Raw genomic sequence first — 12,899 nt, forward strand, 5'->3', positions numbered from 1 at the left:
GAGAGTGTGACGGGAAGAGAGGGAGAGAGCGAGCAGGAGAGAGGGTGACGGGAAGATAGAGAATGGGAGAGAGGGTGACGGGGAGAGAGCGAGCTGGAGAGACGGCGAGAGCGAGAGAGGGAGAGAGGAAGAGCGGGAGAGAGGGCGGGAGAGAGAGAGAGAGCGAGGAAGAGAAGGAGAGAAGGCGAGCGAGAGAGGGAGAGAGAACGATAACGAGAGCGGGGGAGAGACTGAGAGCGGGGGAGAGATTGAGAGCGGGGGAGAGATTGAGAGAGGGGGAGAGGCAGTGGATGCGGTCTTCGGTCCGGTTCGAGCATGCGAACCGGAACCGGGACCGAACGTCCGGTCAGCCCTAAAAACGCTGACCGACGGTCCGGTTCGGTCCGGTCTGACCGAATTTCGGTCAGACCGTGTCCTTCCCTATTAAAGGGTAACTATAAGAAGAGGACCACGTGTCAATCTAACAGAGGGCCATTCTGCATCGAATATTCGCACCGAATCCGACTAGCTATTTGGTTCTCCATGAGAGTGAGTGGGGATTTGCGGGAAGTGGAGGCCGAAGGCAAAATGACGATCCCTCCATGTGAGTGATCGGGGATTACCCACCTTTTAATTCCTTAAATGCGTTTATAATCTTGTGTTTGATGATCATACTATTGAATAGCGTCGCAAATTTGCCCGGAAAGTTGATCGATTAACGTAACCAGGAGGGGATGTTTCCGTTTATTGCATTTGCCCGTGTTCTTTCTTGGGTCTTTTTTTATTTTTTGTCTATAATTTTAATTTTACTGTCTTGAAGATTGTAAACTCGCCACTTTCTTTGATTGATGAAGATTGGGATCGGCGGTTGTATTGTTTTTACGTACGTTGATATCTCCTCCGTTGCTTTTCATGAAGACGGTGCAAAAAACTTGCGGCTTATAGGGGTTGTATCGAATTTTAATCCTTGTCGAGTTCAATCGGAGGATGCTTGTTAATCAGATTTTGATCGGGCACTTAGCGTCCTACATAGCCACCTACTTCATTAGTGGACTTGATATTTTTGACCCCGTAATCCCTTATACATTTAACCCCGTAATAGATGTAATCCCTTATAGAAAAGTTGCATGAAATTTTTCCGGGTTTTGATTCAAAATTAATTCGTTATCGGATTCTGAATTAGATACGTCGGGTTATGGACTGGAAAAATGGTGGAATAAATTCGAATTAGGCATTTTCTTCGTTCGAATGATTGAATCTGTGAATATGCGTCTTATATAGCTGCGACACCCTTATCTGTTGCGCATTAATTTCCGCTAATTATTTCTTACCCTGTCAGTTGTTAGATTGGCCATGAGCTTATTTATAGCCTTGGCTTGTTCAAACTTCCAATGCTGTTCTCACGCTTGATATCCTGCGTAATTTTTTTCATTGGGAAACAACGACCAACGTTATTCAACTCTATGAACTGATTAATATTTTCCTCATCCTTTTATTTCTCTTAGATCCGAAAGAATAGTTTATGCCGCAACCTTACATCATGTATCCAACCTGAAGTTTATTTATTGTCCACAAGTCTTCTATTTAAGTAATCTCTGCAGCACCTATGTTTCTTTGTACAAGTTCCTAGTGTGCTTCTTCATGTTTATGATTCTCTCCTGCCCACTTAACGTGAACATATGTTTCTCGTATCACATGGTAAAGTTTCAAGGATATTATTTTAATATTTCTATAACTGAGTCTAAGTGTAATACCATCTTCCTAATGTGATCAACTGCAGGGATCTTCTATTTCGTCCTCCTAAACCACTTTTTGGGATCCCTTGCGAGACCGATTTACCCACTTCCCAGCAAACTGAACAAAGATAAGCAAAAGCTACAAACTTTTCGTCCTTACAACATCGCACATCGAGGCTCAAATGGAGAATATCCTGAAGAAACTGCTGCCGGATACATGGTACGCGGACAAGTAGTAGATATAACGTTTTTTTGAAAATTACAAGTATTAGATATAATATCCTGTGAAAGCTGGAAATTTCAATGTATAAAATATGTACTTCCAAGTCTGATTCCTGGATGAGAGTATGACTTGCATTCTATCTTATCACCTTCTACTCATGTATGGTACTTCTGACTGTTAGGTGTTGTGGTAGTATTTTAATTTCATTTATTAGGATTCCTATGCCTACAATGTAGAAGGAAACCGTCTAGTTTAATGGAGTTTTGTTTTATTCCCTTAAATTTGGCCAAATCCTACAGCTCAGAGTTCCTTCTGCCTTTCTCAACCCTCTCATCCTCCTTTCTCTTACTTCCTGTTTTATCCTTTCTTCTTCCTATCTCCTTCCCGTGGGATTAGAAGAATTAATAAAACTTAATGATTTGCGATTTCTCTGAAGCTGGCTATTTCAAAAGTAGACGACTAGTTCAAAGCATACGCCAAATTTTTTCTTGTCGGCTCGTTTGAATGAAATGCTGAAAATTAAGATAATTTTTAAATTTTCAGAGGGCTATAGAAGAAGGTGCTGACTTTATAGAGACCGATATCCTTGCTACTAAAGATGGCGCTCTCATTTGCTTTCACGATGTGACCCTGGATGATACGACGGATGTCACCAATTATAAAGAATTTAATGATCGGCAAAGGACTTATGAAGTTCAAGGACTCAATGTTACTGGATGGTTTGTTGGTAAGCGCATGGGAGCTTTCCCTGTATCGAATTTATTTGTTATTAACCAAAGAATGAAATGTCTGAATAAGTCTTATAAATTCTTTAAATTTATATAATTTGACTTTAAATTGAATGTAAAGTTTTCTTCAAAAAAAAGAGAATTAAAACTATAAGTTTCAGAAATAGCTTTCGATTTGTGATTATATCTTGTGGAGATTTGAATCTTCTAAAACAGAAATTTGTGTTGACAGTTGACTTTACTCTAAAGGAGCTGAAGAAATTGAGAGTAAAGCAGAGGTATCCATTCCGGGATCAACAGTACAACGGTTAGTCTCTGTTTGACAAAATCCAGATCCCAAATATTTACGGATATTTCTCGCAACACTTCTTGTTTTAAACAAACTAAGCGATCTTAGTAGGCTCCTGGAAATGCACTGATTAGAATTTATAATGCAGGCAGGTTCTCCATCATTACATTTGAGGAGTTCATTGCCATCGCTTTAGATGCTCCAAGAATCGTCGGAATTTACCCTGAGATAAAAAATCCGGTTTTTATCAACCAACGTGTAAGCCTTTTAATTATCCTTTTTTTCCCTAGCATTTGAAGTTCTTGTAGAAAATTCGTTATAATATTTCCTTTTTATTGCCAATCCTGAAATTTTCCTGAAGTTTTCCCCGGACAGGTCAAATGGCCGGGTGGAAAAGTTTTTGAAGACATTTTCGTGGATACACTGCTAAAACATGGTTACAAAGGGCCTTATATGTCAGAGGATTGGTTAATGCAGCCAGTCTTCATACAGTCATTTGCTCCTACTTCCCTAATTTATGTTTCAAAGCTGATAGATTCCCCAAAAATTTTCTTAATTGACGATGTGACAATCCCAACACAAGACACAAATCAGGTTTGTCTGTATTCTCATGGAATGGATTTTGTTGTCAATAAACTCAGTTTTCTTATTAGAAAACTGGACTTATACTTGATCTTTTTCTCTCAACCTGCTAAGGTTTATTTTTCTATCAGGGATTATGTGCTAGGGTTTATTATTTAGGAAATAAAATTAAGAATTTAGGGTTTACAGTTTAGGCTTTTGGGGCATAGAGTTTGGAATTGAAGGTTTATGTTTGGGGATTATTGTTTAACGTATGGGGTTTAAATGTTTAGGATTGGGGGTTAGGTGTTTCAAGTTGTAAATCATAATATTTAGCATTTTTATTAAAACATCCGTCATTTATAGAAAAGTGGGAGAAAAAAGTTAACTTCATAAATTTATATTTGCAGTCTTATTGGGAAATCACGTCAGAGAGCTACTTTGAATACATCAAAGAGTATGTTCATGGGATTGGTCCATGGAAAGATACTGTTGTACCACCACATGATAACTACTTGACAACTGCAACTGACCTTGTGGCCAGAGCCCATGCTTACGATTTGCAGGTACTTGGGTGCTGATAAGAAATAGTTCTAAAGCTGTTTACTATTTTCTCCTTGAACAGAAAAAAATATAATGCTCTCTCTCTCCACCTCTCTATCCATGTCTCTCTACACCTCTCTCTTTATCTACTCACACTCTCACCTCTCTCTTTCTAAACCTCTTTTTCTACCTCTCTACACCTATCTCTCTACCTCTCTACATCTTTCTCTCTATCAACACCTCTCTCTCATCCCTCTCTACACCTCTCTCTCGCATCTCTCTCTGACTCTCTCACTATATATCTCTCTATCTGCGACTCTCCCTCTCTCTCTCTGTGACTCCCTCTCTCTACACCTCTCTCTACCTCTCCCTCTCATCTCTCTCTACACCTTTCTCTCCTTCTCTCTTCATCTCTCTCCACCTATCTCTCTACACCTATGTCTCTCTCATCTTTCTCTCTTAACTCCTCACTCTCTCTCTAGACCTCTCGCTCTATCGACACCGACCTATCGCTTTACATCTCTGTTTCACTCTACACCTGTCTCTCAATCTATACCTCTCTCTCACTCTACACCTCATTCTCATCTCTTGAATTCTCTTCCTCTCTTTCTCTCTCTACACTTCACTCTTGTCTACACTTATCTCACTCCCTCTGTCAACACCTATCTCTCTCTCTACTTCTCTACCTTTCAATCTCTGTCTCTATTTATCTTCCTTTCAACCTCTCTCTCTATACTTCTCTACCTTTCAATCTCTCTCTCTCTACTTTTCCTTTCAACCTCTCTCTCTCTCTACTTATCTTCCTCTCTCTCAGAATCTGTGCCACCCAAGCTCTGATCAACCCAAATGGATCACTGGCAGGTGCATCCCTATACCTACAGGAACGAGAACCAGTTCTTGCACTTGGACTTCCACCAGGATCCGTATGCAGAGTACGAGTTTTGGATAAACCAAGTCGGCGTGGACGGGTTGTTCACCGATTTTACAGGCAGCCTCCACAAGTACCAGCAGTGGGCGTCTCCCCAACCTCCTGCTGATTCCAGTGCCAACAGCCTTCTCCATCAGATTGCTCTATTGACCGAAGCCTACCGTTCCCAGAAATGACTGGTAGTTGCCACCCATATAACATTTATATTCCATTGAAATCTCTGATTTAAGTAGTTTAATCTTGGATTGGGTTAACTCCCAATGGAACATAAAATTCATTACCCTTCTTTGAGTGTTAGTCCAGAACTCCAGATCAAGCTTTACTCAAAATAATTTAGTATTTGGTTTGTTGTATAGAAAACTCATGATGATCATTGAATAAAATGTTTGAACCAGATCAACATTTTGATTTTCAAAATCTATGTCGGCAAGATATCTATTTTTCCAATGGGGATATGAGAGTTAACATACTGCAAATTGTATGTGCATTATTACAAATTTCATATACAATCAATGAACCCTATACAGTTATACTCTCAAGGTTAACACTCAATTCAAACCAGTGAATGGCTTGTTAAAATAATTTTAAATCATGTTTATCGCCAGGGGATGCAATAATGACGTAGTGAGATGATTAGGTTGACAGTGACTTTTAGGTGCCAAAGAGGGAAAAAGAAAATAGTGGAATGTGTCAGGTATTGAGATCATGATTGACAATCCAAAGACAGTGAGTGAAGCAAAATAAAATGAATCAAAACAGACCTTAAAACAAAATCAAAAGCATGTGCATGATCAAATTACCGTGTGAGGAGCCTAATCTACTACACTTGGTTCCTTGAACAAGTCATCTTGAACTACACCAATGTCCAGCATCTAGATGTATCCATGTGATCCTCGGCACATTAATTTCATTTTCTCCTTCATAACTAGCTCAAACGTAGATCTAGGAAAGATCTTCTCGCCATTCTAGTCACATTAGAAGGGGAGGGTTCCTAAATAGAGATTAAAAAATTATATTAGAATGGGTGTCCAACAGAAAGTAATATAGACCTTTTTCTTTGGGATTTATATTGTATTATTCTCAATGATAATTTTTAACAAAACTCCTATAACTTAAGTATATCCTCTAACATTCAATAAAATTTATGTGTGTGACCCTTTATGCCCATATACCACTTTTACCAATAACCCTATAAGACCATGAAATCTTTGGTCTTCCTAATTAATTGAATATATTCAATATAAAAATTAATTAATTCAGGATCATTTTAACCCAATCAACTAGTAGAGTCACCAACATGTGCCATGTGAAACTACACTAACTCATCTCTTTCATGGAACATTATTGTCATTAGTTACTGTCTATGAATAATCCTTCCACGTGACACTTCTAGAATGACTTAGGTTATGGTCAACTATCTAACCGCAATCATTAATTCTATTTACTCATTTTTAATTATTCTTTTTATATTTCCCTTGCACGGGTGGCAGACTTCATTTCATCATCTTGTTTGAGTTGTAACCTCTTATAATATGGAGGACAATTCCATCTTACTACACAATTATCTTCATGCAATTTATGCTTCATACAAGCTAAGACTGTTTGAAATCTCATCAGAATATATCTTTGGTGTCTTGAGGATAAGGACCGCTTATACAATCATGAAAAAAATCAACTTGATCGACAAGGTAAAATACAATTCAAGGATTCATTATGATCAATTCAGGGAACTCTTTCACTATAGAGCAACAATAATTTTACATTAATTTATTCAAGCAAATGTTGGGGATCAACAATCCTGATGAGGGACCATCTCGCCACCAGCACGGAATGACATCAACAGCCTCGCCGAGCTACTCGAGCCGACGCCCGCGACTCGTCGTTAAGTACTCCGCTTGACGACACAGCAGCACATATTCATATTTTATCGTTTATTTTTATTTTAATTTCCTCTCGAATTGTGGACAAGGCCTTTTTGAATGGTTTTATTCTCGTAATTTTGAGAGGGCCGCTTGTCAAGAGACGGTTCACTCCCGTTATGGCCAATTGGGCATGCCTTCGACCCTATATAAAGGCCGGCATGCCCAAGAGGACCTTTAGAGAAAATTTGAATCAAAGTGAAAGTTTGATTATTTTTTAGTTTCCTTCTTTCATTCATAGGTAGCCTGTAGTTGGATCGTGGGAAGATCGTGGTCACCACTCCATGCCGTGTCCTTCGTGGATCGTTGCCATTGCCCCACTCTTGCCATTTTGATTCCACACCGCCATCAAGAATCGCCAATTCTTGATCCGTCATCGCTTCAAGAATTACCGAGGGAGCCTCTTCTTGAACATGCTTACAAGGTAATTTGATCAAATTCTTGAAGCTCGTGTTAGCCCTCTGCCGACGTCGCCTTCGCCGCCGGCTGAATATTGTTGCGATCAGGTCGCCATCGGCCGGCCAACCCCGCCATCGTCTTCATCGTGGGTTTAGCCGCGCCAGAACGTCCAAGAACCCCATTTCTTGGAGTCTCCTGTTCAAGGCTTCAAGAATTGCCGTTCTTAGGACCCATAGCGCCAGGACGTCCCAGAATTGTCATCCTTTGGACACCCTGCACACGCCCGTGAGCACCACATTCCCACGCCCTGACGTGCCCACACCCTGCCGCACGATCGCCATCCCGCGCTTGCACTCTGCCACGCCAAGCCCTGCCGCGCAGCGTCCTGCCATGCGGCAGCTCCCCACCGCGCGTGCCCGCACAACTCGTCCACACTCAGCCACGCCCAAGCTCTGTCGCGGGCCGCCCTCGGCGTGTGCATGCCCTCCACCGCACACACGCGCGTGCCCGCAGCCCCTTGGCGCCCTACCCGCCGCACACTCTGCTCGCGCCCGGTGTCCTCTCCACGCACCACGCCCTGTGGGTGCACTCGTTCTTGCTCGCGTCAGCTTACGGTTCTGCTGCTAATCGACAGATATTACACCAATCAGGTTCTACCGTCTTCTCTTTCATCGCAGATCAATTTTTTTTTACAGTATTATTGAATTGTGATCCACGCCTCCCAGAGATAGGATTATCCTTGATGATTGAACGTAAATTCACCCTACTAAGAGATAGGATATCTTCTTGTGGTTAACCACTAGTAGTTTACTGTGGAGGATTGGACGTCGGCAGGTAATTAAATTTACCCCTCATCTTGTAGCGTCTAATTGGTCCAAAGGGACATTGAGGAGTCGATTGTGAATCACTTGATCTTCGTCGATTTAATTGGATGCTTGACTTTAGTAGTCTTACTTCATACTTGTCGTTAAATTTCAAATTTTGCATCATATCATTTTGCCTCGTTTGTACGCGGCATTTCTGTGTTGTAATATGTGACGCTCAATCCCCGCCGACTACTTATTACATCAAATCCTCATCATATGAACAAGATAATCTGAGGATAGTCTACACATATTTTAAAAGATATAATTGCTTCAATTCCCTGAATTAAAATTTTAATTGCTTAATATAAAAATCAAGAGTTAACAAAATCTACAGGCTTCTTGAGGAAATGGATTTTGAGCCGCAAAGTCGTAGGAGTGTAAGATTTCAAAAATTGGTATTTTGGTTCTGCATCAGAATATTGTTTCTTCTAATACATATGATGAATATCCATCTTCTACTGTGTCAATACAAATTTTTGTAACCAAATATCCACCACAGAATCCATAATATTAAGATCACTAAGAAAAAAAACCATAGAGACGAGTTTATGTCATTTATATTCAATAATAAAATGATATTAATGCCCAGTTCGTAAATTTTCAGAATCCTTACGTACAAAAAAGGAATGAAAAATGAACCATCTATTATCAAATAGCCATAATGATTCTTGAATATATTCCAAACTTTTGCTTTATACGCAATCTCTTCATTTCTATACTATTTGACCTTATAGATGTTCAAAGGTTGATCCTAGTGAACTTCTTCTTTGACACCTAGTGAATTTATTTTTCCTAAAAATATATCAAAATATAGAGACATAAAATCCCAATAAATTTCCAAAAAAATACTTATGAAATGCACATATAATTTGGTTGAAAACATAACCATAACTTCACTTTAACATAACATCTCCTTTTGGACTATATAGGTAAAGGATTGACCAAGGAAGTGAGGTTTCATTTTCTAAATCTCAATTGTTTCATATATCACTATTTTCAATGATTATCCTATATCAAAGGTGATGTACTTATATGGTTTCTAAGCCAACTGCACTTGAATATCTCTTTTAAATTCATCTGAATAAGTCATTTTCATTATTATTCATTGTTATATTTATATTGAAGTTCAAGAACTAATGAAATTATTATTGAATCATGATAATATGGTATTAAATTACTTTTTGACATACATTCCAATTCAAGGATATTGGGGAAAGGCGTTTAAATATCCAGGTAGAATAGCATTGGTTGCACCCACACGCGTCACTAACTATGGCTAATCTTCTAACCATTTGTGTGGAGACACTTAAGAGATATACTGAGTGTTCTTTAGAGAAAGATTTCACTGAGCTGAAACATATGAAGCTTTATATGTTATTATACTTAAGTAGTAGTTAGGTTTATTCATGACACAATTATGTAATTAGTTCATAGATCTGAGAAACCAAGGATGTGTTACGGTAAACCATTATGTTTTGATAATTTTATATGAGTACCTCATCACTTTATTATAAATGTTCTTAACTCTGATGCAGCAAGAACTCTGCAATGATGATTTACTGTTCAAGATGGGGCTATCTTCCTGATTATAATATGAGATGATTATAGTAGTATGATGCAATGAAATCCTTGTCCAGTGTAGTGGAACTATCAAATAAATATTTAAATGATGATATCCTAATGCATCAATTTAACTAGGTTGACCAATTAGGATTTGATGGTTGGTAATGGCCTAAGTCTTCCTGCACTGTTATGCGGATGAGGGATTACATGTAAAAAATAACTATTGATATGAAAATTTTATCAAAATCATCTATACATTTTATTGCATGCAATGTCAATTGGTACCCCACGTGTTAGACTCACCTATAAATTATCTTAACTTGATCTGTGATTAACAAATATATAAAAATATATGATATATTTTATTATCTGATTAGCATATAAAAAGTTTTTTAGCTCATAGAGTTATTAGCTAGCGGGTATATGGGCCTAGAGGATCACATGCACTAAATTTAGGTGACATCTGAGTATGCATCCTAAATGTGGGATCTTTATAAAAGAATCACCTTTTAGTATAAAAGGATCCAAGTTTCTCAAGCCTCCTCATTACTTCTTCTCCAGTGAATTCATATAACTGAGGGAGTGAAATGATGAGAAGATTTCTTAGATCTTTGGCACCACTGATAAAGAAGATAACAACAATATCTAACATACCAAGGACAATGTGGAATCTATTTTTAGCAGATTCAACACCAGGAAGTGTGATGATAAGCTTAAAAAGTGGTTAATCAAATTCAATTAATTGTGTTACTAGAATTAGAATTACGCAATAAAATTTGTAATTTTTCCTTTATCAAAATATAGCAAGAATAGGATGAGAAAGAGGTAGATCCACGTGGTGGAAACTTTTAAGAAATTCTCATGTTTTCTTTTGAAAAAAGCTTGAGAAACCAAAGATGTACTTAGTGAGCTTCCTCTTTGTGACTTATGTTGTTGTGTAGTAACAGGAATGTATTTCTATTTCTATTGGAAGTTAATTTTTTGGTCAAAGAAGTTTAGACAGGAAACTAATGACCTATGGTTTTAGCAAAACCGAGATCAACATGCTGCAGCAAAAGAACCAAATGAAAGATTTTTATGGTATTTAATTGCGAATTATTAAGTGAAACAATTGAATTTAAATTAGAATTCAGGATGGATGAATTTTTGTGTGAAATTTTAGGGTTAGGTAGAGTAGGTATGGAATTGAATTTTTTAACAATTAATTTCCAAGTCTAGAGCGAGAAAGCAGAGAAAATAAGCTAGGGTGAAATAAGAGAAAATTGGGGGAAATTGAGTTTTAGGCTAAATTCAAATTGGATCTACATATCTAAGATAGAATATGAGATGAGAAATTGAGTAGGAACATATTTTTGTGCCAAAATATTGAACCAGAATCAATATACAATGCTCTTCACCATTCAAAAAAACCTCCAAGGGCATGTATATCTCGCCCATGCCTTGGCATTTTTTAAACATTCAAGAAAGTATTCAAAGATGAAGAAGAAAACTACAAAATCAACTCATGAATCAAGAAGACTCGACTTCAGAAGCAGCTGATGTGTCCCTCCTGGCCAACCAAGGAGTGGGAGAGCTTCCTCGGTGCTTTTCCCCTTCTTACTGATATTTTTTATGATCCAACCATATGAATTGTAGAGGGGGAAAAGACAAACATACCCTCAAAATTTGGGCCCAATCTGACGGTTAGATCTTAAGATATTGTGATTTTAATTTTGTTTAATTTCATTTTCTATCTCTTCCACACGGGTGCCACTCAGATAATGTTATGTGTTCTGATCCGCCAGAGAGTTTCCTTGTTTTCTATGCCATCGGATCATGTGGTGCCACCTGTCCTACGCGCTAAAGACAAAGTAAGTAATCTACCTGTTGGATGGCTGAGAGTGTGCCATATGTTACGATCCATGTCAGCACTACGGTGTAATTAATGCAAAAAGGTACTTTCGAATTCTTTAAATGTATAAATGAAGATTGATCCGCCGTGAAAATTTTTTGCATGAAAAAAAAGGATTTTTATCTGGCCATCATTTAAGTAACATATACCAATCTGACATCCATCATTTTCCCTTCACCCAATCGTTCCCATGTTGATGTCACTCACCTATCTCCTCTTATGCTTCACCAGTTATCTTTTGAAGACCTTATGGGTCCTTATGGGAATGAAATACCCATGTTTGAATTTAACCTCACCACACATGTATTCCTTTGGTACACTCTTGATATTATGTGCTAGAACTTGGATGAGAAGAATGACTCATTTCAAATTTCAGGTGGAAGTGAGATATTATGTGGGTGAGATGAGGGCCTCTTCTCTTGAGTGATGAGGGGCAACTTTCTTTAGAGGGTGAGACCTTTTCATGGTGATAGTACCATACCTAGAGAGAAAAGCTTCCCTCTTCATGACCACTAGATCTTTCCATCACTACAAAAGACTTGACCATTAGTGCTTTACTATTTTATGGGCTATTTATACTTAGAGATGTGATTGATATTCATAGCATTTCATACTTGAGTCTTTTGTTTCAAGGGATGGATGGACTTCTCAAAGGCGAACCTAAGGCCCATTGCTAAGGGACTAGCAATGAATCGAGTTGGGGGGTGTTGATAACATGATAAATGAACATATATTTTCATACATTTTAGATGTTTTTATTATTATTAATTTATAATTTATCATGTTATTATTTGAATTAACCAAATATTTATGCATTAGCTAGAAATTCCAACTTTTGCACATTTTGATTATTTTTCACTAACTTCATTGACTTCTATGAAGTCAATCATTTTGATTACTGATGAGTATTTTATAGTTCCAAATGTGCAGAAATTTACAGGAATTAGAAGCTAAAATTCTCAGGAAATCGTAGGAATTTCGGGAGCTTAGTGATTATCATAATGGGCTGCAAATGATGAAACGGTGTTGTGGGCTTTTAAAGGAGAGATCAGAGGGGCTTGGGCCACGACCTGACCTACCTATTGGCCTTAAAACACCTTAAAAAAGAAATAAACTGGAAATTATAAGGCAAAGCTCTCAACCAATGGAGAAAAAGAGGAAAAATGGCAAGAAAAGAGAATAGATAATGCCCAAAGGGGTATTTTAGTAATTCTTACAATGTACACATAGACTTTTCCTCCCTCATTTTCCCTCATTCTGGACGTGCTCTAGAC

At 38.1% G+C, this 12,899-nt stretch overlaps 1 protein-coding gene across 2 annotated transcripts; it reads left to right on the forward strand.

The window, feature by feature from the left end:
- The first annotated feature begins 432 nt into the window (after window positions 1-432).
- Window positions 433-5,393, forward strand: LOC144702144 (glycerophosphodiester phosphodiesterase GDPD6-like). Of its 2 annotated transcripts, XM_078574046.1 has the most exons (8): window positions 433-583; window positions 1,760-1,935; window positions 2,482-2,665; window positions 2,899-2,973; window positions 3,104-3,213; window positions 3,331-3,549; window positions 3,927-4,082; window positions 4,921-5,393. In XM_078574046.1, exons 1-8 carry the CDS (start codon window positions 523-525, stop codon window positions 5,161-5,163), a joined length of 1,224 nt encoding a protein of 407 aa, XP_078430172.1. In that variant the 5' UTR covers window positions 433-522; the 3' UTR covers window positions 5,164-5,393. The 2 variants fall into 2 exon arrangements, with proteins under 2 accessions (XP_078430172.1, XP_078430173.1); XM_078574047.1 differs by lacking the exon at window positions 3,331-3,549.
- Window positions 5,394-12,899: the final 7,506 nt, after the last annotated feature.

Source organism: Wolffia australiana, chromosome 4 (assembly GCF_029677425.1).
Source record: "Wolffia australiana isolate 7733 chromosome 4, ASM2967742v1".
NCBI lineage: Eukaryota > Viridiplantae > Streptophyta > Magnoliopsida > Alismatales > Araceae > Wolffia > Wolffia australiana.